Here is a 26,239-nt window from a genome sequence, read left to right as displayed (position 1 = left end):
AATACTGATAACTGTTTCTCGAAGTGTATAAATATTTTCTGTGTGTAACTGAGGTCTGCTAGCTGTGTGGACCTAGCACCCAACTCTGCGCAGATTTGGAATAAAAGAAATAACTCTGTGTCATTTTCGGCTCTCTGCGCACTAGGTGGAAGAACCCATGTTTGGAACAAGAAGAGTTCTGCATGTAGGCTGCCTGAGCTGGTGTAAAGGTTCACTGCTGCTCAAAAGGGTGAGCTCACCTTCTGCCTTCAGCCATGTCTAGTGATTTATTTGTCCCCTTTGTGAACAAGTTCAACTTACTCAACTGGCAGAAGGGGGAAAAAAAAAAAAAACAAGTAGCAAAGAAACCAAACACTTTGTCAGGCTTGGTCACTTCTCTGAGAGCCAGAGATGGTGTGGGGATGGGAGGTAGGGAGGGAAGCAAGAAAGAGAGCAGGTCTAGCTGTTTTCATGGCAGCAAGTTTTTTAGTTCTTAAGCTCCTAGGGAAACCTCTGTGGTACTCACTTTGGTTGACACTTGTTAGGGACAAGGTGGCTCTGCAACACTCTAGCCTGCTGACAGCATTGGCAGCAAGCCAGCCACATGCTGTGCTATGTTGTAAAATAACTGAAAGCAGTAAGATGTTCCTTTTCAATTTCTGCAGGTAGTGTGGAGATCAAAAACACTCAGTGTGCTTGTTTTTGAGGCTGTTTCTCTTCTGACTTCTGAAGCAAAAGTATCCCAATAGCAAGGGGAAGTCCTGTAATGAGCTCCCTTTACAGGAGCAGCCACACCATTTGTTGGCCACTTCAGGCCCTACCTCCTCCCTTGCAGCACTTGTGGCCCCTGTACATGCTTCCACGTGAGGGCCAAGGCCTGCCAGACCCCTTGCTTAGCCGTAGGTGTCTGTGATGAGGTAAATCTGCGCGGGAGCTCTGGCTTTGTGTCACCAGTGTTTCATTATCGCCGCTGAGGCCTCTGCTCCTCGAGTCCCGCGATTAATGAAAGCGGAGGGTCTGAAATGTGGGGGGGAAACTCTTGCCAGCAGCGATAGCATTTTAAAAGCCACGGAGGCCGCTGAGGCAGCGGGGCGGGCCGCGTTGCTACGGCAACTCCCGCCTCTCTGGGTCGCTGAGGCTAAGGGCGGGACGGGGGTTGCCGTGGCAACTCCCGCCCCGCCCCGCCCGCGGCGGCCAGGCGCGGCGCCTCCCCGGCGGCGGGCAGAGGAAGGGCGCGGGCGGGCTTTGCGTCTGCGCAGAGCGCGCGGGCCGGCGGCGTGCGTGTTGTTGTGCGGCGGCGGCAAGATGGCGGCGCACGGGGGCTCTGCGGCCTCCTCGGCGCTGAAGGGGTTAATCCAGCAGTTCACCGCCATCACGGGTGAGCCACACGGAAGCTGGGGCTAGCCGAGCCCGGCCGAGGCTGCTACCACCGCTGCGCTCTTAACGGTGCGGCTCCGGTCCGGCCCCTGCCGCCGCGTCAGGGTCGGGAGGAGCGGGCCCCGGCGTGAGGCGCTGCGCGGGATAAGGCGGAGCAGTGCCGGCGGGCGGCCCCGGGCGCGCTCCCCCCGTCCTCTGGGAGGCACGGGAGAGGCGCTGGCGACGCCGGGGCCTGTAAGCGGGCGCGTTCTGGGGCCCGGCCCGCCGCGGCGGATGGTGCCCGAGGCCCGTGCCGAGCACTCGCGCTGCCTCCGCCCCTGCACGTCGTGGGGTCCCCCTCGCTTTTAGCGGTGGCTTGGAGGTCCCCGCCCGGCCGAGCTTCTCGGTGGTGCGGGTAGTTGCTCCCTCCTGCCGGTGCGCTCCGCCCCGGGAGCCGTGTCCCGCACCTGCAAATAAAGCTGGTGGCCGGAAGGGAGACTGGAGCTGAACCCGCAGTCTGCATTTAAAAAAAACCCGTAAATCATGATCATGATTTAAATCATGATCGACTTACTGAGAATTTTAGTTTGTTAACGAAAATAGCAAGTCGCTTTTAAACTGAAGTTTGCGGCAGGTGGTAATTCCTCCTTTAGCTTGTGTACTTCGAGCTCTTGACCCACTTTGTGTTTAATCTGATCTGCTATAGTTCCCCCTTGCTTATGGCATGACATATCAAATACTGAAGGAGTGTTTCATGAAGCATCTTTGGCTTTTTAGTTGATATAAGTGAAACTGCTTTTAATTCGGTTACTCTAACTGTCTGGATTTAAGTTTGTGTCCCCTGTGTCCCCGCTCAAATCCTGAACAGGGATATTTAGTACACTGTGAACATGCCAGTAGGGTAGACTGGGAAATTATTGGTCACTCGGCTATCCTTAAAGAAGCCTTTTAGGATAAACCCTCCGAATAAAAAGAACTGACAGCACATATCTTTTCATTATAGTATGTGCTTGTGTGTGCCTTGTGTTTTCTTTTCAGTATTGCTTGAGATACTTGCTAAAATTGAACAAGAACAGGCGGAGCCATGCTAGTTTGTTCTTCCTTACAGCTTTTTGTGCTTATACAGATGGTTTATGTTAAATGTAAGAGCACCCCCCTTACACTTTCACAAAGGGGAAAAAAGAACCTGCTGGGCTTCATCCATTAGCTATTAGACTTTTGAAGTTTTGTTCCTCCATTTTAACAGAATGTAAGGTTATATCTAAAAGCGCATTGTCGTGGAGCTTGTCTTGCCAATATTGGCATGATTTGGCAGGTGCTCAGGAGCACGCACTCTCAGTGGCTTGTGTTAGCAGCTTTCAACTTTAAGTTGTAACTAAGAAATCACTCCTGTCTGTGGGGAAAAGGCTGAATGAATACTATACAGCAGTTTGATTGTAGCGTAGGTGATAGTGAGGAATGAGAAATAGTCCTTGATATATTTCTCTTATCCAGATGGCAGAATTGTGTTTCTTTGATGCTTGCATCCAGAAAAGTATTGCTAAGGGGATGTAGCTCCTGTGTATCTTTACCAGTGAAATGATGGGATCTCTTTGAAATTTGCTTTAATGAATATTTAGTATTTTCTGTTTGCCAGTGCAAGCACTGAAAACACTCATATGATGACAGTTTCCTTAGGAGTGATGAAGAATCAGTACAAGCACTTTCTGTGTTGGTATCTCTTTAAATAACAGAGGGTTGAATATAATTTTTCTCCTAGTTTTTCCTGCATGAATGACTTCACATGACTGTAGAGTGAGGTTGTAGGGTGGTGTGCGTATTACAAACCACACAGGTATTGTTTAATTGCTACAGTTGACATTGGAATGAGCTGAAAAATGCCAAAGAGTGGTTTGTGTGAAGAACGCGAACTTGATGCTCTCGCATCATTTTTTGAGATGTCATTAGTTTTTATTTTGCACTTTCTTCATCTCAGTTAAGGTCTTAAAATACAGCTGACTTCCATATGAGGATGCTTGTTGTGGCAGGTTGTTGGGGTTTTTTTTCCTTTTGAAAAACAGTTCCTCAGTCAGTTTGGCTTTCCCTGTGATTTAATGTAATGGTGCAAGTCATTTGGAACTGATTTATCTCGATGGTTTCAAGTGTATTCTCTCTTCAGACTAGAGCTTCTTGAGTCTTTCCCAGAAAATCTGAGAGACATCCAAATGCGTTTTGCCAAAACTGATGTTACCTGTGATTCTGATGCTGGGGAAAGGGTTTTCTTCATTTTGTTGACTTGCAGTGAACCTAGTAAGAATTACTACAGATCCAAAAGCTACTGCCAAGCTGGTTCAGCTGCATTTTGCCACTCTTCCTCCCTACCAGCCTTCCCATATGAAAATAAACTCTTTGACAGTCCACCACCTATAGAGACAGATGCTGTAGTGAGTAGACATTTAAAGGACTGGGTGCAGGAGAGCTTCCACTGATGAGGGTGCTTCTGTTGATGGTATAGTTTTTGAGGAGAAGCTGGGATGCAGAGGCTGACTCTCTGAGGAAAGCGTTACAAGTGATGCTAAGACCTACCGTTTCATCTTGAGCTTCAAGAATAAGACTGGATTTAGTTGTGCTTAGGAGAGATTTTAATAAACGTTAGTTATTATACAAATAACTGTGTAGACAAGTGCTACTTTCTCCCTCTTGGCTTTTTTTTCCACCTCTTACGTGAGCTGAGCTTCTGCTGGTTTGTTTTTGCCTTTTAGTGCAACCAGTAAAACAGGGTATCTTTGATATCATCTCTAAATATCTGTTCTAAGTGTTATAAGGTCTGTTTATCTGTTATAAATATGTTAGCAGCTGATTTAGTATTCTCCCTGTTAAAATATTAAGTCAGATTTTCATTTTTTTTGTATATGCCTAGCTAGTGTTTGAAAAATTGTACAGGGGAAAAAGGTCTAACCTCTAGAAAAAAAGAAAAACGGTGCTAAAATGCCTCAGGTGGCTTCTACTAAGTTTTCTCTTGATGGAAGGAAGAAGTCTGGCTGTCTTGCATGCGGGCATGCCCTTCCCCTCTGAGATATGTGTGTTTGTCTCCTTTCATAGTTGTACTTCAGAGATAAATGGCAACTGATGAATTGTTCTTTCTCATTATTAGTGCTTTGAGAGAGAAAGCTTGCCGGTCAGCTGTTCCTAGTGCTTCCAATCAAAATGCTTTCCGAAGAATGCTTTAATTTTTCTTTGGCATTACAGGTGCTAGTGAAAGCGTGGGAAAGCACATGCTTGAAGCATGCAACAACAATCTGGAGATGGCTGTCACCATGTTTCTGGATGGTGGAGGCATAGCAGAGGAGCCTAGCACCAGTTCTGCAGGGGTGTCTGCTGTTCGACCGCACACGGAGTATGTACCTGATGACATGTCTCTATAAATGAGTAGTCTGACATAAGAATTTAATAGTGTAAGGCAGAACAAATAAGGCAATTGTCACTTCTAACCTGCTGTCAACTCACTGTAATGTGTGCTTCTTTGATAGCCTTGTTAAATTGATTGCTTCAATCTTGTTCTGGGTAAATAAGTTCTTATTATGTGTTGGTATGTAAACCAGCATAAGTTAGTCTCTCTTGCATGTACTTCAGAAGTCTTCTGTAGCTTATACATACTGTTTTTTTGCAAACAGAGCTCAAGGCATTAAAGTGGGGATCCTGTAGTAAGAGATTCTTAAATTTTAAACGGCTCCAGCAACCTTGCTCTACGTTAATTTTGCAGTTAGAGTTTTCTGTTGTTTTGGTTCTTACAAATGTAGTGACCTTAGTCCCATTTGCAAGGGTTTTATTGTGTTGTTTTACGTGTAAACAGATGTGGGACTGAAAAGGCTAGATCGTGTGCACTGGTATGCAGAGGAATAAGCAACTACAAAATCTGCATCAGTGTCTTACACATCAGATGCCAGTAAAGGGAAGAGTTTTTCCACTTGAGCATGGCAGAGAGTCTTTCAGTGCTGCCTGGCAATGTGTCTGCTTGGGATAAATGGAGTATTTTGAGTGGAAGCTAATTGATATGTCACATTCATTCAATGTTCTAAACGAAACCTAGCTGTGGTTTCATCTTTATGAAAATCGTACACTTCAGGAAAAAAGATAACTAACTTTTAAAGAAAATTCTTGCTGCTTATACTTCTGAAGCACATGTATAAATTTAAACAATTCTTTTACTACTAACCTTTATAGTTGTTGTCAAGTGCCTTCCTGTTTTAACTTTTGACAGGTAATGAAGTTAAAACTCTGTATCTAGAGGTGTTAGAGTTCTTATTTCTAGACAACTTCTGGCACATCAGTGACTTAAGATTCAAGTTTTTATTGGAATACTTTCTTTTTTATACTTGACACCCTCCAGGTGCTGGTCAGCTTAGTGTTACTTCTAGGAAGAGAGAACAATAAATATGCAAATGCAAAATGGAGAATAACTAGCTTCACAACAGCAATCAAAGATGTGGAGGTTAATAGCAAGGTTAGTGCATCTTGCTGACATTATGAGTTACTTTTTAAAACCTACATGGCCAAGAGCCACCAACTGCACACTTTACAACTCTGAAGAGTCCAAGGGAAGAGGGCACTTCAGGAACAGTTCGTAGGCAAGATATAGCAATGGATCTCCTTGGGTGAGCCCATGCCCTCCTTCATGTAGGTCCATGGGCCAGGTGGCCACACTGAGTAAGTGATACTGTTTCAGAGCCCTTGTGATTTCCTCTCTTCTAGTCATAATTTCAGATGATCTACCAGTCTCTGCCAGTGTAACTAGCTGTTGATTTCTGAGGGAACTCAGCTATGGAAGCAAAGAATTGCTTCAGAAATGGGGGGAGATGGTCATTTTGACGATCTTGTTTTCCTTCCCCTGGAGAAGAGAGGTCTGTGAGTTTCAACTGGAAGTAAAAAGTCTTCCAACAGAAGAAAGCTTGTAATAAGGAAGATAATTTTTTTTTTCTCCATATAGATAGTCAAGGGAGGAGGATGGCAAGCAGTTTAAGTAGCAGCCTTTCCCAAGTTTTAAGATACTTTCCCAAGTTTTAAGACAGTTACTGAAGAAGAAAAATGTTTGAATAGTAGGTTGACAAACCCTGGGATCAAGTCACCCAGGGATCTGGGTAACCTTCTATCAAGACTTAGAAAGGTCATCTATGCCAGATCTTAACATAGAGCGTACTAGGTCCTGCTTCAGTGCCATGAGGGGAATGGATGGTCTCTTGAGGTCCCTTTTGACCCCAAACCTCTTGATTCTGTGCAATGGTACAACAGCATCCTTAGCTGGTTCAGACTGCAGGAGCCTTTGGAGCACAATAGGATGTGGTTTATATAGTACTTGGAATATTACCATCTCTCTGATTTTTCTTTTTTTATTTATTTTTCTTCCTCTTTGATAGGGATGAAGTACGAGCTCCGATTCCTCAAAAACAGGAAATTTTAGTAGAGCCTGAGCCCTTGTTTGGAGGTAGGCTTGTGTTCTTATTTTGTCTTTTTTTGTTTTCTTTACCTTGAGGTGGGCTAAGCGACAAAAGAAAAACAGAACTTGCTGAATGTGAAGAAAGCATTGTATGTATTTTTATTCTCTTTTTCCCTGCTGCAACTTTATTGCCGTGTACCATGATTGCGTACTTGGAAATACACCAGTGTTATTGAAAACCTCGCACATTAGAGGTGCTACATTCCCAGTGATACCAATTTGCTAACTCCAGTTTCATAATACTTTGTGAGGCAACAGCCACTTAGCTATGATAAGTATACATCTGTGTTCTGGGGGCTCAGAATCCTGTGATACTGCTGTGAAAGCATTCAAGGTGGTGGGCTAAAAGCTTGAGCTTTGGCTGACGAGTGGAAGTGAAGAGGACAAATGCATGCTTCTCAGGGAGATGATAGATCAGAAAGGGCTGAGCTATGTGATTACTCATAATTTTTTTCCACTTCTCATTTAGGAACTTAATTTGCTCTTTAAACTGCACCATGCAGCTAGTTTTCTTGTTTGTTTTCTGAAGCTGTTCATCACTCCCACTTTTGAAACATTTTCTTTTGGTCTAAGGAAACAGGTGTGGAAATGCTGTTTTCTTTTGGGTGCTTTTCTAAAACACTGTTCAGTACTCATGTAATACCCTAATGTTCTGAATTTCATAACCTCAATCTCAAACCTCTGCTGTAGTGGTTCTTTTACAAGCAGCACAGGGATGGAACTTCTGTTCTAGAAAGGAGAAGGAGGCCAAGCTTCAGGTTTACCCTGGAACTGGTTTTCTGTTGATCTTGTTTTCCAACATCAGAGAGATCTTTAGCCAGGATGCACAAGCTGAGAGGTGTCCATGTCTGTATGGAGATCTAAGGCTCTCTTTTTTTTTTTTACACTTGCTTCCTGTAGCCTTGTGGGGCTCTGTGCTTCTCTTGTTGACTAGGCCATTTCTGTCTGTCTCTATGGCTTTTGCCATGTCAAGTGAATTGAGTGTCTTCCCCTTTTTATTGAGGAAGGGCCTGCAAGTGCTTATATTTAACATGGTCTCATACCCATAGGAAATGTGTTTTTCTATTGTTTAGTTCCTGTGCTAGAAAGGAGAAGGAGGCCAAGCTTCAGGTTTACCCTGGAACTGGTTTTCTGTTGGTCCTGTTTTTCAACATCAGAGAGGTCTTTAGCCAGGATGGCACAAGGTGAGAGGTGGTTCCAGAGGGAGATGTCCTGCTGAGAGCTCTCTGAAGACGCTGCACCAGCTTGTTCCTCTTGTTTTCTTTGCGTCCCAACAGAGTTTTTGACAGGTCTGTAGACTCCTATGGGTTCAAGAATTGAAAAAGTGCAGGAGTAAGGTCTGCTGACCCTAGTGCTTGGCCCTGTTCTACCCGCCTGTCACACACTACCTCAGATGCACTGTCACTGACTGCCTTCCTGAGTCGATCTGTGCATCACCAATAGCCTCCTGGCACTGTCTGGTCCACCAGTGCTAATGCTCACTAATGCCACTTCTGCTTAACATGAAACAGCCTGACAACCTAGCTGAAACCGGAGAGATACTTCACTTGTTTTTTTCTGCTCTAACCTCAAAGCAGGGGACGTGCTGGTTTCTGGTTTTAACAGTGTCATATTGAGGTGGTTGAATGATCTTAGGTTTTCTTCCATCTGAAGAGATAACCCTGCCTATTTGTGCTGTGCCGGATATGTGGATCCCATCTTGCAGTACAAAGGATATCAGAAAAACATCTACCTCGACTGCTGCGAATGTCTTCACCAGCGTGGCTGGGCTGTAGCTAAGCTGCCAAGGGAAATGCTGCTTTTGCTGAGTGGTCCTTCAGTTGCTATTCTTAGCTGCAGTTTAAGTTGCTCTGAAGTCTGCTTTCATGGGTTGTGCTTGTGCCTAAGCATTTAGAGGTAAAAGAGATGTTACTTGCTGGAGTTAGAGAGGCATTATTCACAAGCATGTTCCTCATTCAGGCTTACTTTATTGTTCTGTGATATTCTGTATGGGATACACTGATTCTTTCCTTCGTACTCTGTACAAGAAGAATGTAAGGAACAAGAACTGTGTACCATTCTTTATGGCCTTGGTGTGGCACAAGGTGAAAGTTGCTGCATGCACTATGCGTGCAAAACCAGAAAGGTCTCCTAAAATCAAATTTTGGAGGTACTTGTTCTGTGACTTATGCGGAGGTCGTGCTTTCTCACCATAAACTTTTCCTTACTACAAGTTTCTGATGGGCATGCATTGTATTTATATTACTCTGTTTAATTTGTTATTTATCATGTCTTGTAACAATTAGGCTTTGAAAGTTCTATCTTAAAATTGTTCTGCTTTCAGTTAATAGTAATGCAGGTAAATAGTTGGAATAAGGCTTGGCAGGCAATTTTGTTTTGCATCCCAAGTACAGTGGCTGTGCTGTACCATAGGACTTCAATGGTACTTTTAGATACTATTCCAGTTATCTGCCTGGGTTGCCATCTCTGTCAGCTGCAAATAATCTATTCTGAAGGTTTCCTTGCAGATAGTGTTACTGGATCCAATGGAAGAGTGTGGATGTTGCCAATCCAGCCAAGAAGTTGGGACAGGATCTGGATAAGAGATTAGTAAAGAATAGAAATGCATTGTGGAAAAAACAACTGTGGCTCCTAATACATACAATATTCTCCTGTGTGGTTTACTCCTTTGAAGTTTTAAATCTATCTGAAGGCCTTTTGTAAAAATCTTGACTGGAATTGTGACATGTTGATGCTATGAGAGCACTTCCACTACATACTGATGGGCTTTGGTGAGCCCATCAGAAAGGGCTAGCTTCAATCTTTTGTGTATTGTTGATGCGTGTTTTGTTTATGGGGTAAGGTTTGCTGGAGGGAGGATGTGTCAGGGAATGTATCTCACAAACTACCTACTCCCATCTTCCCATCCTTCTCCAGCTCTTTGTAATGACCTTACTCCCACATCATTCATGCTTTGGGTTCCTATTCTGTTGTCCCAGACATGTGATGCAAAGTACTAATACGTAATTATTTTGATAGCATACTTTTTAAATAGTTGAAATACTTTTTTTTTGTTTGTTTCTCTAAGCTCCGAAAAGACGCAGACCTGCGCGCTCAATATTTGATGGCTTTCGAGATTTTCAAACAGAAACCAGTAAGTGTCTACAGATCAGTAAGCTAGAGGGTTCTATTTTTTTTTAAAGCAAGTAAGATTGAAAAATAGTTTCCATCGTAGACTATAACAGCTTTCAGTTTGTTTGAATGTTTTTTACATTGCCAACCGTATAGCGGAAGGGTTTTTTTAGTAAACTTACTAGGCTATTCATTTCTGTAGTGTCAGTACTGTTTGCTCATGTGTCTCTTCCATGCTTGTGGTACAGTTAAGGTTGTTAGTTTATTGTTCTGGGGTGGCTGAAGGGAACGTACCACGTAACGGACAGATGAAGCAGGTAGTAAAGATGCTGGTCCAAACACTTGCCAGTGTCACATGAATAAAACCTGCAGACAGTGTATTCTGTCTGCTTTTGTATGACGTATTTTCTTGATAACTCTCAAAAAAATTACTTTCGCTGCTCCAGAGGGAATTGAAAAGGGGGAAGTATCTAAGACCCATGTAGAAATTAAGTTCATCCACTGAATTTTTCTTAGATAGCCAGTGGTCAAGCTGGCACTTGAATTAGATTTGAGTAACCCTGAGACTTCTTCCTTGGCCGCACACAAGGTTCTCATGAATTTAATTGCTGTTTGCCACTGTTTATCTGCTTATATGCAGAATCTCCAAATGACGAAGCATTGGCTGTTATTTAAGCCATTAAGTTTTATAGAACAGGATTATTTGACAGCAGAACAGATAATTTCACAGCTGAGTTAGAGCTGTTGTGCAGTTGTTATCGCTGACGTTGCTGCAGTGTTTAAGAGGTCTAACCATGGACCAGGTTCCCATGTAGTTAGCTGCTGTTGGATGCTGAACTGAAAGTAAGTATTCATAATTACTTTCTTTCTCCTGATAGTTTTGGTCAGGGTTTTCCAGTAACAGTGAACATGTCAAGTACTAAAGTCACTGGCAGCTGTGTAAGTGAAAATACACCATTTATAGAATCATCATACCCTTAAATTACTTTCTCATCGTCTCCACTTTGTTACAAGACATTCAGAGATGCACAATATATAAAACCATTGTGAGGGTTTATGATAAAACTTTATCATGCGTTTTGGTAAAACTTCATAGATGAACGTCACTGGCTATCTCTGAAAAAGCAGTGCTGGCCATGAAAATCAGGATTATTTCCTGGCTCCTAGGCCTGCTCCACAGGGATGTTTTTTCCCTGTGGGGATCCAATATCTGCTCGAAAATGCTTTGTACACTGTGACCCATTGACAGCTCCTTCCACTACTGGAAAGTTTTTGGTCATGAGATAGTTATTCCCCATTTCAGCTGACTTGGTTCCATAAAATATGTTGTATCACTTAACTTTTAGGTAAGCAGTTGCTGTGATTTACCTTTATTGTGTATGATCATGTGTATGTTGGAAATACGGTCTGTATTATTTTGAATGGAATTGATACCACTAAAAGAAACCTGCTCAAAGTGTGGTACTCGGGGATAAAGAAGTCTGAAAACCCGTTCACCTGAAAGAGACAGTGGTATCCTGAGTGGATTGTGGGAAGAGTAGGTGTTTAATATAAACATCCAAAGATATTTTCTCCATGTGAACTAAGTCTGTTTCTCTTCTGTGGGATTACCCTACAGTCAAGAAACACTGGCTTAGAAACATTTCACATAAAGGTTATGATGCTACAATCTAGCTCAGTTTCCCCTTTTAAAAGCATCACTGAGGACAAGTCATAGGTTTTTTTGCTCATTCGTTTTCAAATACAGGCAAATGACCCCCTATGCTGATATGCACATTTATTAAGATGTTTTTTAAAAGTGAAATAAGTGCCCAGTGCTTGAGAATGCTAGGGCAAGCTAGGTTCTTGCCTTACATAGCAGCTAATCTTGTTCAGTGTGGTCTAACCTTGTGACTCTAACACCGAAGTTTTGCGTATGAGCATATAGCAAATAATAAATCTGTTTTGTGAGTGTTTTGTCTAATTCAGCTTCCTTTCCTCTTGGGGCTGTGCAGTTCGACAGGAACAGGAGCTACGAAATGGAGGGGCAGTAGATAAGAAACTCACTACCCTAGCAGATCTCTTCAGGCCTCCCATTGATCTGATGCACAAAGGCAGCTTTGAAACAGTAAGTTTTGAAATTTTGGTGCAGTTCTTTATGTGATGACTGTGTACAGCGTGGAAGCCGTGTGTTAGGCTGCTGGCATGTATGGATCTATTTGTCAGATGATCAGAAAGTTACAAAGGACCACATAGTGATAAATATTTGAAGGACTGCATATGGAAAGGTTGATGACTTATTGAAGGACTTAACTAAAGAGGAGAGACCATGTTGTTTATGTTTCAATGTCAGTGTGGCAAATCACACTTGGTAAAAGACTTTAGTGCACAAAGGAGGCTGGTCAAAATGGAAAAATTGCATCCCTTGAAGTATCACTGTATAGCATCATACAGAAAAAGCTAAAGTAAGATTACCTTTCATAGGTGAGCAAGTACTTTGCAAAGGGCTATATAGTTTGCAGCACAGCCCTGCTAAGAAGCTCAGGCAAAATTATGTTAACATCGCTAAGTGGTTTCTGATACCTGAGCTCGTAACAGTTGAGTGTGACTTTGTCATGAAGGCACAACTTTATCCTTAGTAGAGGTCTTGCTCTTCTGTAAAATCACAGTGGTTGTCTTTTGCATCTGGTAGTGATGGAAAAAGTATCTAAGAGATTGCCCTGAGAAGGGCACTGACAGCTTTAAATGATTTCAGGTGTCACCTTTTCTGTCTGTGTAGGCTGGTGTGATTCTAGTCCTAAGTTGTTATGATATGGATCAGTGACTTAACTAATGATTAGAGAATATGCAAATTGGTATATATTTTTATTTTTTGAGTCCATCATTTCTAGATACTCTTCAGAAGTTGCAGTTACTACTGCACTTCCACCTGGTCATCTTTAAGTAGCTGATTGATGATGATGATTATTATTATTATTATTTGATGATTTAATGAGAACGCAAACTAATGATCAAATAGTGAAATACAGATGCTGCAAACAGTGCTGGAGATCTGACTCCCTGAGCGGAACAAAAATATTATTTACATTCTTTTCACGTTTTGCCATGCACAAATACTAGAGCACTGCTGGAGAATTTTTGGAGAAATGCTGTCTGCCTTTATTGAGTCTCCATTTCTCATCCTGTTGGCCTCATCTCTCTTTTTTTATGCTTCTGAAATGACCAGGGATCAGTTGTCTTGTCACTAATTACTGTGTTCTGACAGTGTCCTCCATATATTTAATCTTCTAACAAAATTCCAGGTTTGAAAGGATGCTGATGGAGAATAGCTGTGTCTGCCTCAGCAAGTCATTTGGTGCAGTGGAAGCTGATGAGCAGACTGAAGTAGTTGATGCTGAGGCATCCCTGCCTGGTGATACGTGGTTCAGGGTTTATTTCAGAGTTGTGTCAGATCCTCCAACTGATGGTCCCTACGGGGCCTGTGGTTCAGAGCTGCTTGTGAACCAAGTGAATGCATGGTTAAAGGCAACAATAAAGGAACTCAGATGAAAACAGCCAGCTCTGCTCCAGACTGGAACATACGCAGTCAGCGAGTGCCCGCTGACCTCTGCAGTGGAATTTGAGATGTGTGCTAGTCTTTCCTTGTGACTTGCTGAAAACATATCAAGGCTTTAGCAATGCTGATTGTGGCATCTGCCACAGTCAAAAGTAGTTTCAGAGGATGAAAAACTGATTTGATTGTCCTAAAGTCTCTGTATTCTTATTCAGTCTTGTAAATTAAAATAAACAAACAAACAAAACAGATGGGGAGGTGATGGTTTGTATATACACAACTTGTCCTGTTCCTTGCAGTAACTCAAATTTAAAGACGTGCACTTTCTGGTATTGGTATTCACCTTTTTGTGTTCTTGTACAGTTCCTTGTCCCATGGGGTACCCTCCATTTCAAAGTGATGGTCCTCAACTTCACTGCAATAAAAATCTTCAGCTTCTTAAGTTTTTGGCCATTATGCCTTCCATTTTATGACTGTGCTGCTTCAGCCTCAGACAGTATCAGGCCTCCTGTGAATCCAGTGACCAGAGTCTCCCAAAATTAATCTCTAGCAAGCTGCTGTTAGCTTCTTCCTTCTCTATACACTTAGATAAACATATATAAACTATACAGTAACTCAGAGATGTTTATCACAATCCAAAGTACCAAAGACTGAATATTGTCATATTGATGCTCTTGGAGTTTAGTGTTAATCTAAGTGGGGTTTTCTTATTATTGGTGTGTGATGTATTCTAATTGCTGGAGGCATGTGCAAGAACATTCTGCCAATGTTGTGCTACGTACATTTATCATAGAATCATTTAGGATTTATGTCTTTATTCGAACTTGGCAAAAATGGTGGTATCTGGTATTACTAAGGTTTTCAACTATCTTTGTTGCTCATCATTTGTTGCTCCTCTTTGGGTACTCTAAGGTTGATTTTGATAGCAAGTAGATTTAGTTATCCTTGTTTTTCTCCAAGAAACCTCCTTTTTCTGCAATTGCAAAGAAATGTTATCAGTAAGATGCAAAAAGTTGCCATTTCATTTTAACTCAGTAATACCTAGCTTTTAAGAGTAGGTGAGAATTAACTTCCATTGAAGAGGAATTTTCAAAAGTGTTGAATGACTTTTTTTTTTTTTAACGTGCTATCTGTGAAAAAGCAGTGTGTTTCACATACAGAACAACTTATATGATCACTGTACTTGTAAAGTGAAGCATGTGATTAACTTAATTACACCATAGAAATGTGGTGAAAAAGATTGATACAGAAAATCTGTAAAAGACCGCATTTTAATCCTGCAGGCCTCTTGAACACGATGGCTGAGCCACTAGATGTTAATTAGCTAGTGGCTGGTGGAATGGGTCTATATAAACCAGAGGCAAACGAGTGATGTGCCAGCAAGGTGTTAACCTGAACTGCCTTTTTTTTTCCTACTAGAAAATTTCAGAGAAACTACCAGAGTTTAAATACACAGTATGACTAAAAAGTCTGCATTAAGGAGTGTTGCATGGTTATATGATTAGGCTGTTAAGAGTCAGTTAAGATTGCGCAAGGGGTTTTTAACTGTTGTTTCCTGATTGTAAGGGGTTTTTAACTGTTGTTTCCTGACTGTAATATTGAGCTTTAATGTGTATTAAGCTTCAGAGTTATCTCCTTAACGTGGAATCTGCTAGGAATAAATCAGTAGAGTATAATAAATACAGAGCATGTTTGGTGTGTAATGTATTTAAAGAACAGCATGGTTTTGTTCTGATGTCAAAGACTGCTTTCAAGAATTGCAGGTGTTCATCTGTTTACGCATGTGATGCGAGATATGATTTAATTTGTGGGGGGTACACACCAAATTGTCTTAGTTTACACTTGTTTAAGGAGGAGATAGTTCTGGTACATGCAGTTCTGTGCCTAACACTCAGTAGGATTTCAGTACTTCTGTGAAGTGACTGTATGTAATGTTGCAGAGTTTCAAGTCTGTCTATATGAAGTTTCCTCATTTTACAAGTTAAACCGTTTCTAGCTGCTCCCTGCTTTACAGCTGATGCTGATTTTTTTTTCTTGGTGTGTAGCAACCAGCAATAGTGTGGAAGCTAATCTAGTCAATGTACTCAAGTGGTGCAATTGTCTTTGCATAAGGTGCTTCTAGACTGGCTGTTGGTGTAAGCGTAGCCTGCAGATGCACAGGAACGGCTGGTTGGTGAAAGGATGTATGCCCTGTCCTGCACTGGCTCAGGCAAGACATGTAAATCTAGCACAGATAGGATATTTCTTGTTAGATATTCTCCTTGTGCTCTGACTTGCTGTCACCTGTTATCTTCCAAATTAAATCATGCTTGATTAGCAGATATCCAGAAGGTCACAAGATGCTGGCTCTACTTCCTTGTTTCTCTCTGCTGGCTTAAAGGAGCAGTGCATTTCAACAAAGCTGAGCAAGGAAGAACCGCCACAAAATTTGTAGAAAAGCCAAATGAGAAGAAAACATGTTATTAGTAGTAGTGTAAGAGCTAGAGGTTATCCAGTACTGATTGTAAAACAAGAGTTCTTTCACATATTGTCTAACCAGATTGCTGATTTGTTGCTATAAGTTGTCATAGTGATGAAAAAGGTGAATGGGTAGAAGGGGAGAGGTAAACGTAAGGCAGATTGGTTTTGTTTTGGTTTTGCCCATTGTATCTGAGATCCACTACCTCTGTCTTTGAAAGTTCCTACTCTGCTGATTGCGCAGAACTTGAACAGAGATGCTTGCAAGGAGTGGGTGTTCTGTACTTGCCCTATCTATGTGCTCTTTAAGTGCCTGGTGCTAGCCTTTATACCTCAGAGGAGGAGAAATGGGGGGCAGCTGCTGTTGGAAACACTGGCTCTAAAGCCATCAGGCATAGCTTTTGAGATGGGCAAGCCAGTTCTTGAGCCTTCCCTTGTTCTTTTTGTCACTTACCAAAATGACCCACAACTGAGATTATATATCTCTGAACCCACGGTGTTTCTTCCCCCCCTACTCTTTTCCTTCCACCTACCTCAACCCCCCAGAAAAAACCCAGTAGCTGTGTAAGAGCAGAGTTGTGTGTGTGTGAGATGGTAGCAATTTAACTGTCCTTTTAAATGTTAAATGTGAAGCCTGTTGTTTTTAGGAGGAAGTTAAAAGTAGTTTCAAAAGCTATACCTGCTATATTGATGAAAACCCATCTTTGCAAATGTTCTGTGTGGAATTTCCTGCTTGCATCCCTTCGAGGACCTTAGCTGAATGGAGGAGAGGTAGATCCAGGTTTTCACTAATATTGAAAAATACACAAAGTAAGTGTAGAAGAGTGAGATGCACTTTCCAGCTCTATAATTATATATTTTTTGAGTTTGTTCTTTTAATTCTCTATGGATTATGTTAGAACACAGGACTAAGGCAATCCAGTTGACTCAAGTAACATAGGGATTTATGATCGCTTTAATCTTGGGCAGTACCTCTAGGCCTTGTCTTTAAACTGATTTCCTATAATTAGTTCTCAAAATGCACAGTTAGCTCAAAACAAGTCTTTTACTGAAAAGCATAATGACTATATTTAAGACCCTTACCAGTTACTTAGGTGTCACCTGCCCCACTTTCCTGGTGACCAAATACTGGATTCTGACACTGTCATGTTAGTGGTAAGTAGTTAGCGTGAGGTCCCTTGCGAGAACAGGAGGACTCTTCTGTGCTTCTACATTGATTTCCCCCCCCCCCGCCCTTTGAGCAAAATAGAAATTGACTCTGCAGGTCACTTGGCCATGCAGATTAATTTTGTAGACTGAGATTCTTCACTTTGTAAAGCGAAGTGTGTGGGGTTCACATGTCTGTCTATCACACATTGGATAGGCTGACTATTTGAGAGTGCACTGGCTAAAATTCATTTTAAAAGTAAAAACTTTGGTTTGGGTAACAAAATATTGCCCAAAACAGCAAAATCTTGCATCACATCCTAATTCCTTGAATCTGCTGTTAAGTACCTTACCAGCAGGATGGTGAACACACTTATAAATAAATACATTTTTTCTTTTGTAAAACGAAAGGGAGTTCATATGCTAGTTCCAGTCTTTCCAGGTGGTAAGAGCATTCCTGCTGTTGATATAGCCCTCTTTTTTTCAACAGGTATGACAGTTCAGCGATCAGGATTACATTCTTGATCAAACTCCTACCATTAACTTGCAACCAAGCAATCAGACAATGCCAGCTTTGTGACTCAAACCAGTAAGATTTCTTCCTGCGCCTTCCCGTCTTCCTCCCCACTTGCAGTCTGGATAACGAGCATCAAAAAAGGGTGCTTAACTCGGTAGTTGCACAGTAATAGAGTAACTCAAAACTTGGAGAGAAAAATGAAAACATGCAGAGAGGGGGTCCTGTTGAATTGATGCAAGTCCTCTGTCAATTATGCGATCTACTTAAATAGAAGATGATACCTAGGTTTATCTTAGAATGAGCAGGTCTTTCGTCTGTTGTCAGATCAGTGTGATTGACTACACTCTTCCCCAAACAAATATTTTATTCAGCGTCCCTGTGTGTGTCCCCCGCAAGTTGCTTTTCCCACTCTGTGCTTGGCTTGTTGAAATCCAGCAGCTCTGTTCATCGTTGTGATTCTGTAATTCAACCAGTCTCATTTTAGGCAGAGCCTTCAGCCCTGCCTTCTGTTTTGTGGATGCCTTTTCACTAGCACTGTCCATCTTTATCACTACAAAGGGGTTTTGGTGGAAAATCTGACAGTGTTAGAAGCCATCACTGATCACTGCTGGCATTGGCTACGTGTGACTCTTAAGTTTTATCTAATGAAACTTTTCTCTCTGCTTACAGGCCAAGGAGTGTGGTCAGATGCAGAACAAATGGCTCATGATAAATATTCAGAATGTGCAAGATTTTGCCTGTCAGTGTCTCAACCGCGATGTCTGGAGCAATGAGGCTGTGAAGAACATAATCCGGGAACATTTCATTTTTTGGCAGGTGAGAAATTTAATGGGGCCATGGGGGTAACTTGGTGCCCTGGTGGATAGGGCAGTGGAAAGAACTGTACATACCATTTATAGCATATACTGTAAAATAGAGAAAAACTTTGTACATTTTCAAGATACAGTTTGTGTTACCTCTCCACCCAGTAATTTGCTTCCAATGTGGTGTTTTGTAGGTATACCATGACAGTGAGGAAGGCCAGAGGTACATACAGTTTTACAAATTAGCAGACTTCCCTTATGTCTCCATACTGGATCCCAGGACAGGTAAGATAACTGACAGTTGGTTACATATATCGGGTGAGAAGGACTGGCGGTTGTAGGCTAGAATACCATCTTTTACAGTATGTGTTACGTTCACCCGAAGAATCTCAACTACATTGTTTTCCTCTCTGAGAGACCTTGTTGTCCGCGAAGAAATGAAGCAGTATGTTTTGGAGGAGCTAGGGGGATAAAACTCCCAAGGCTTGCTGAGGTTTTGTGTATTTCGTTACTGTACTTCGTAGAGTTTAGCAGGTACTTTGCTTGGAAAGTGAAAATAGTACCACCTTGTGGTAAAACTCTGAAATGAATTTTCTTTTTAAGTGTCCTTTTAAAAGCTACTTGAAATCATGCGATGAACAAACTACAGTATTTGTAAGCGTTACAGGAATCTGCTTCCTGCTCCTTGCACAGAAGCTTTGTGACGCTCAAAGATGACTTATTAAATTGCATCTTCATTTTGAAAGACCATTTTGGCTTTGGGTTTTTTTTTTTTTTTTTTAATGAATAATCAAACTTCTACCTCCCCTTCCAGCTGTTTTGAAATTGTTACTTTCTCTTTTGTATCCCAACACCATTTTGTCTTTTATAATCATATAATGCCACTATATTAATTGTCTGGTCTCCTGCTTCTCAGGACTGAAGTAATAGTGTCTATAATCAGAGCTGAGATTTCTTGCCCAAAAACTTTTTTTGATGTTGGAACCAAAATTAGGATACTCTTCTTAGCACTTCACTTATGGAAACAAATGCAGTTTGCCAAGGTTTAGAATCAAAGCAGGCAAGAATGTAGAAATGCTTCTTCATAAACTTAGTGGCTTGGCCTTTTTTCATTTTGATGCCTAATTCACCATTCTGTGCACACATTCCCATAGATGAAAAGAAAAGAATGGAAATAAACAGGGTCTGTCCATGATTGAAACCTTTTCAAGGGGGTGGAAGGAGGAAGCTTCATAATTTTCAGCTGGTAGCCTGTAGGAAGCTGCAGTTCCACCAATGTGGACTCTTGCAGAGTGCATGCACAGCAGTGAATTGGTGTGTTTGAGCGCTAGGCTGCAATCTTGTGTTGAAATTACGTTTCATGACACTTTTTATTCCCTAGGCCAGAAACTAGTGGAGTGGCACCAGCTAGATGTGACTTCTTTCTTGGACCAAGTGACTGGGTTCCTGAGTGAGCATGGACAGCTGGATGGCCATTCTACTAGCCCTCCCCAAAAATGCTCTCGTTCCGTAAGTATGAGGCTCTCTAGGAGGACTGGAGAAACCAGAAAGAAAATGCTAGCCTGTCTTTATCCAGCCGTACTGATTTCCCATTTGGTAGAATAAACATACTTAATGAGTTAGTGCAAGAGCATGCAAAAATGTGGTGCACCAGGGAATGCCTTTTCCCATGGTAACTATTTTTGTTGTGCAGTTTGTGCTTTCAGCACTTGTTTTGGATTTAACAGTCATAGAATTGTGCCTGTGTGGAAGGAAAATAATGTCACTCCATGTGAACTCCAAGGAGGAGTCATTAAGTAGTCATAGCAGGGCTAGCTTCCCGTGGTGTTTGTTCCTGACAGTTTTAGTAGCTTCTCTTTGGAAGGCTGATGTCCTCTTGATTTTCAGTACATATTTAAAAGCAGTTTTTATGTATTTGTGTTATGTCTGTATTCAACAGGAGAGTCTCATTGATGCCAGTGAGGACAGCCAGTTGGAAGCTGCTATCAGAGCCTCGTTACAGGAGACACATTTTGATTCCTCACAGGCCAAGCAGGAGAGTCGGTCAGATGAGGAGTCGGAGTCAGAGCTTTTTTCTGGAAGCGAAGAGTTTATTTCGGTTTGCGGCTCTGAGGAGGAGGAAGAATCAGAGAATCCTGCCAAGTTGAGGAAGTCTCCGCACAAGGACTTGGGGTATAAAAAAGAGGAGAGCCGGAGGCCTCAGCCTGAGCCCCCTACAAGGACTGAGCCTGGGACAACGTCAAATCACAGAGTACTGCCTTGCATTGATGCAGGAATACTGGAGGAGTCACCCGAGAAGCCTGAAAGTACATTTCAGGGCCTAGATGTGAATGGTAAGTTGCCACTTTTTTTTTTTTTTTTTGAGTGACCTGTGTTTTGGGTTGTTTTTGTGAGCATCTTTATACGCTGACAAGCATGGTTTCACACCTTGCTTTGAAAAGCTAAATCTTTTCTTCTGTCTTACTCCCTCCTTGACACCAGACATTTTGAGCAATTCACCTTGCCAGCAGCACCACTTTGGCATAGTGCTGCCAGAAACTGCAAAGTTGTGTTAGTCACTGAGCTCAAGTTTCTTAGTTGGAGACCTTGTCCACAAATAAAGTACACGTTGGTGTAACGCAAGCGCATTTTGGCAGGGCCTTTACCAGTATGGTAGAGAGAAGCAGAATAACATCAACCCCACCTCATGCTCAGTTAGCTTGGCTGCCTTGACAGTCTGGGCTGAGTTTTAGTAATGCAACTTTGTCTCTGTTCCTCCCTGCGGTGCCTGAGCTAGGATGCAGCAGAGTGAGGTTGTCTTAGAGGCAGAGGTAGCACAGTGTGCTTTTCTCTGGGAACGCTGACCGGTTTCAGTCACTGCTATTAACTCTTGAAAGAGTTCTGAGTTTGTTGTGTATATTTTAAACACATGTGGTAGAAGTATATCTTCATAGACTGGAACCTTGTATTTGTCTCTAGTCCCTAACCCTGCTATCCTATGCAGTAAAGTGTGCCACCTAAAATCTACAGAAGAGCTCAATTCAGCTGCCTTGTTCTTTGTTAACTTGTAGTAACTTCCTTTATGCTAGGACCAAAGGCACAGCTGATGCTAAGGTATCCAGATGGAAAGAGGGAACAAATTTCACTGCCTGAACAAGCTAAACTTCTGGTGAGTGGAGTTAACTGGAATCCTTGTTTGAGTACAAGAGAGCCGAAACTGGAGAATTTATTTTCCTGTGGTGCCATTATTGAAATCGGATCTAGGGAAAGTGGTATATCCAGGGAGCGCTTGCACTGTCATTCTGTTGTGTTTCTTCTGTGTTACTCCTTTTCTTCGATTCAACAGACTCTGCTGGCTCCGTATGTTTCCATTGCTGCTTGGCTTTTGTGTATGCTCCAGTGTCTTCCTTAGTCCCAAAACTGCTAGTTTCCTTTCTAAAATTACTCTAAATGGCTTTTGCATTAATCATTAAATTACCATAAAATACTCTCAGCTCACTTGTTTGTGTGTTTGTTTGGTTTTTTTCCCTAAATGGAAAAGTTCAGCCGTTGCTTATGGTTGGACAATGGTAAAATCAAAGGCAAAACTCTTCATTCTTGTTCTCCATCTCTTTCATTGTACTTGGATGTGGATGACAGAGCAGACTTTGGAGGAAGTTCTCCCAAAACAAATTTGTTACAATATTATTTAATTACCATGCTTCAGGTGTGCGTTTCAACGGTGCTTTGTGCTTGTTTACCTTGGAGAAGTCGATGTGGATGGCATTTCCATGAAAATTTTGCAGGTGTTTTTCTGGAAGCAGTGTGTAAAGAGATCACTGTATTCCTGTTAGCCATGAGTTTTCATGACACAGTGGCCAGTTAAGCTAATTTTAATGCAATCAACTGAAAAGCTCTGTATTGAAGCTTTAGGGAAGGCAAAAATACACCTCTTCCGAAGAATCTGTGCAGATTTAGAGAAGTGTCACATCTCTTACAGAAAATGAGACTATAACCTAGTCTGCAGCACTCAAGGAATGTACAGTGTCTCAAGCTTATATTCTCATCCTTAACTCTCTTGCTTGAAAATAAAAGGAAAAATACCCAACAACTTGCTTTTGTTATGCCATCATCTCTCTCAAAACCATACGTAAGCAGGTAGGTTATAGACTGCCTGTAGTGCTACACGTGGAGTCCTGGGGCTGAAATATAAAGACTGAGGAATGCTGGCAGAGCATCACTCTTGTTGTAGGAACCAGCTTTACTTTCAGACCCTCATTCTTGCTCTGTCATAGCAGGCAGGGGTGTATAATCTTTTTACAACTACTCTTTTGTATCTTAACTGCTTTTTTGAAAGCAGTCCATTAAATGAAGTTGTGTGTGTTATGTAGCACTTCTGAATACTTAATACATTTAGGTGTTACATAGGTGTAATAGTGATATATCCCTGATATGTTCTGGTTTGACTCCTTTTATGGACTGCGGTAGTTAAAGGAAGTTAATCTCTGCATGTGATTTCCTTTGCCACCTACTCTACAGTCAGCAGAGGAATTTAGGTGAGTCAAGATAAGTGGGTAAAGATATCTTTTTGTTGCAGAGCTGAACAGGCAGCTTTTGTGCTCATGTCATGTGATCTTTTAAAGCCATTTCAGTCAGATCAAGATTGAGTCTGGGATGTTTCTTTGTGAGCATCATTTCCATGGCTGATTTTATTCAGCCCTTAGTTGCTTCCATTTTAACACTGTCCAGAACTATAAAAAGAAATTCTTTAAGGAGACAGTTGTACTTTAGAAGTTTTAACTAATGATACAATGTTGCTTTCTCACCAACACTGGCTGTTGTGTTTTGTTTTTTTTTTTAACTTTTTTTTCAGTCATTGCATTGTTATCAATCAATAGTGGCTTCTTTACACAGTTATCTCCAGGATGTGCAACACTGCCTTTTTGTAGAAGCAATTGCTCATTGTGTGCAGTTAAGTAGCTGACTTCAGTCTGTTCAGCAGCTCAGCCCTTCATCTGCATTGCTGACTGGTTGCCTGAATAACTTTTGTTGTCTACCAAGTGGTATAAGGTGTGCAGGAAAGTCCTTTAAATGGGTTAAGGGGAAGATGTGGGCAGTAAACTTAACTGAATTTTTAAATACAGTGGTTTGTAAAGGAATTTCGATTATCCTTGTTCCTTGAAAAGGAAGTCAAACCCACTTACTTGCACTCCTCATCAGACACAGGCATTGTAATCTGCAAAGCCTGTTGGGAGAACAGTCCAGGTAAAAGAGGAGGTTGGGGCAGTAGCCTCCTCATACCAAAGGTTTGTGTGTGGATTTTGATGAATTCGGATGAAATCTCTGTGCAGGTACTTCCCTGGTTGTTCTGTAGTCATCAAATCTTGGAAAAGTCCAAGTTTGAAAAGGATCCCTGGAGATCATCTGGTCTAAACCTCTGTTGAAAGCAGGGCTGTAGGTGAGGTTATCCAGGGCCCTCTCAAGCTGAGTCCAGAATACTTCCAGCAATGGACATTCCACCACTTCTCTAGGCAACTTACTTTAATTTCTTTTGTGGTAAGGAATTCCTTCCTTACATCCAGATGACACTTCCCCTGGAGCAACTTGTGTGTATTGTCTCTTGTCACCATGCATCTTTGTGAAAGAAATGCCTTTATCTTCTCTATATTGGAACACTGTGATGATATTCCCACTAAGCCTTTTCCTTTCTAGGCTGAACAAATCCAAGTCCTTCAGCCTTTCATCATGTACCAAGGCGTGCCCTATAACCTAGTCATTTTGATGGCCCTCCTCTGGATCCTCTCCAGTTTTTCCTCATCCCTCTTGAATGTGAAGGGGGCAAAAATGAACACGATATTCTAGGTGTGGCCCAGCAGAGTGCTCTAATGGCATCCCTTGATCTGCTAGCAATACTCTTGTTGATGCAGCCCAGGCTTGCTGTTGCTGCTGCAAGGGCACACTGCAGACATGTTGAGCTTTCTTGATGGGTTTTGACAATCCTGAATCTAGGCTCTAGGCAAGCAGGAGGCCCCCAAGACTCGGAGTTAGGTTGGCAGTTGGGTGCGTCAGTCCCCCGCAGAAGGAGTCCTCTCCACCATCATGCCGAGCTTCTCCCTGCTGGTTTTAATGTGCTGAGTAGGACCAGTGGATCCAGTTGTGTCTTCCAGTCAAACTTGTTTATCCTTCCTATTTATTGCCAAGACTTCATACCATTTTTTCAACTGTTTTTCTAATTTTTTTTTTCCAAATGAGAAGAGAGCTGCTGTTTTGCTGCCACAGGTCTCCAGGGTGCCTTATCTTGCAAGTTGCTGTCCTCCCTGTGTTTGAGTCTTGCTTCTGGTCATCTCATTCTGTCTGCACTGTGAGACCTCAGTTCTTGCCCTTGCAGTGTCACTACCAGCATCCTGCTGCTTTCCTGCTCATCTTCCCTGATGCAGCAGAACATCCTGACCTCTTCCTGCAGCTCCTTGACCTTGTGCTCATCTGCATTGATGCCCCTGAAATATTAGGGAGAGTGCTGCTGGCTGTTGTTGGAGGCCATGTCCTGTGTCGTGTCAGCACCACATGACTGACAGCTTTCCTACCGGAACATGAACACCAAAATGAACAGCCTGCCCAAGTGATCTCCCAAGCCCCTTGCCTGTGAGCTGCAGCAGTAACTGCTAAGTGCTTGCTTGCAACCACTTTTTTCTGTGTGCTGGGTTGCTGTGGTCCCGAAGTGGCAACTAAATAGTGAGGGGACACTAGCAGACTAATTAGTACTAGTAGAAGCTTAATACTGCTAGCTTACTTTACTGCTATGCTTAATTTACTGGCGTAAGTTACCCATCAAAACTATGTGAACAGTATTGTTGGGACCCCCTTATTTTTTTCATACTTTCTGTTTTATAACATACTAATTGTCTTTTTCTCCTTCTTTAAAAAGCTATGACTTTTCATTCTGTGAAAGTCTTGCTCTGTTGCTGTATCTCCTACTGTTCTGCCAATCTCCATTTCTCTGTCCTTATTTATTTGTACTTTATGCTCTCATCTGCTGTGTTTTCTGATGAACTTGGGAAATCTTTCTCATTGTAGCATGGACATTAGCTCTTCTTAATATGTTGGGTTGTGAGGCTGATACCCCCTCATCCCAATGCCCTCTGTGTCCTGCCCCAATTGCTATTGTAGGCAGAGAAGTCAATGAATTGAAAAGAGCTTAAAGCAAAAAAAGAGAAAAAACCCAAATCCTCATGCTTCTTGAAGGCAGGAAACAAATTAAATTTTTAGTAACAATACTGCATTTATTTTTTTTCAATGTTACCTGACAAAAAAGCTGCTTTGGTGGCTTCTGGATTTAATGTAAGGGTACGATCTGATAAAGAAGTGAGGGGGTTTCTGTTTTGGGGCACTTAAGGTTTTTGGGGTTTTCTTTTTTTTTCAAATCTTACTTTACTGTGATTTGAATGTGTGATATGGAATTCAGCTTGCTTGAATTAGTGTACTGTTATGTAGGTCTTCCTTGTATTTAAAGAATCGGTTAGGTAAGAGATCACTTGGTAATTAGTTTTTATGATTATTCATACTGTGTGTGTCAAATTAAATCTTAAAGTAAAAGAGGGTCTATACTATATGGAAAACTTCAAAATTTCCTAATTTCGTTTGTCTGTGATTACAAACTTCCTTTTTAAAGGAAAACGGGATATTTTAAGTTCTTTTGTGCTGTTTTGAATTATATGACACTGTAATATGCCTTTCTTTCTCTCCAGGCTCTTGTGAAACATGTCCAGTCAAAAGGATACCCTAATGAACGCTTTGAACTTCTCACCAACTTCCCTCGAAGGAAACTCTCCCACCTGGACTATGAGATCACGTTACAGGAGGCAGGCCTGTGTCCTCAAGAGACTGTCTTTGTGCAGGAAAGGAATTAG

The 26,239-nt window shown here is 41.9% G+C and overlaps 1 protein-coding gene across 1 annotated transcript; it reads left to right on the top strand.

Moving 5' to 3' along the window:
* Window positions 1-1,284: 1,284 nt before the first annotated feature.
* UBXN7 (UBX domain protein 7) lies at window positions 1,285-26,239 on the top strand (the record flags this gene model as incomplete). The annotated part of the gene is made up of 11 exons (XM_082003831.1): window positions 1,285-1,357; window positions 4,564-4,711; window positions 6,729-6,796; window positions 9,876-9,941; window positions 11,914-12,026; window positions 18,241-18,387; window positions 18,569-18,659; window positions 19,756-19,883; window positions 20,314-20,707; window positions 21,443-21,522; window positions 26,078-26,239. The coding sequence occupies 11 exons, from the start codon at window positions 1,285-1,287 to the stop codon at window positions 26,237-26,239; spliced, it is 1,470 nt and encodes a 489-aa protein (XP_081859957.1).

Source organism: Phaethon aethereus (assembly GCF_964289735.1).
Source record: "Phaethon aethereus genome assembly, chromosome: 9".
Classification (NCBI taxonomy): Eukaryota; Metazoa; Chordata; class Aves; order Phaethontiformes; family Phaethontidae; genus Phaethon; species Phaethon aethereus.
This window is presented reverse-complemented; position numbering and strand designations above follow the sequence as displayed.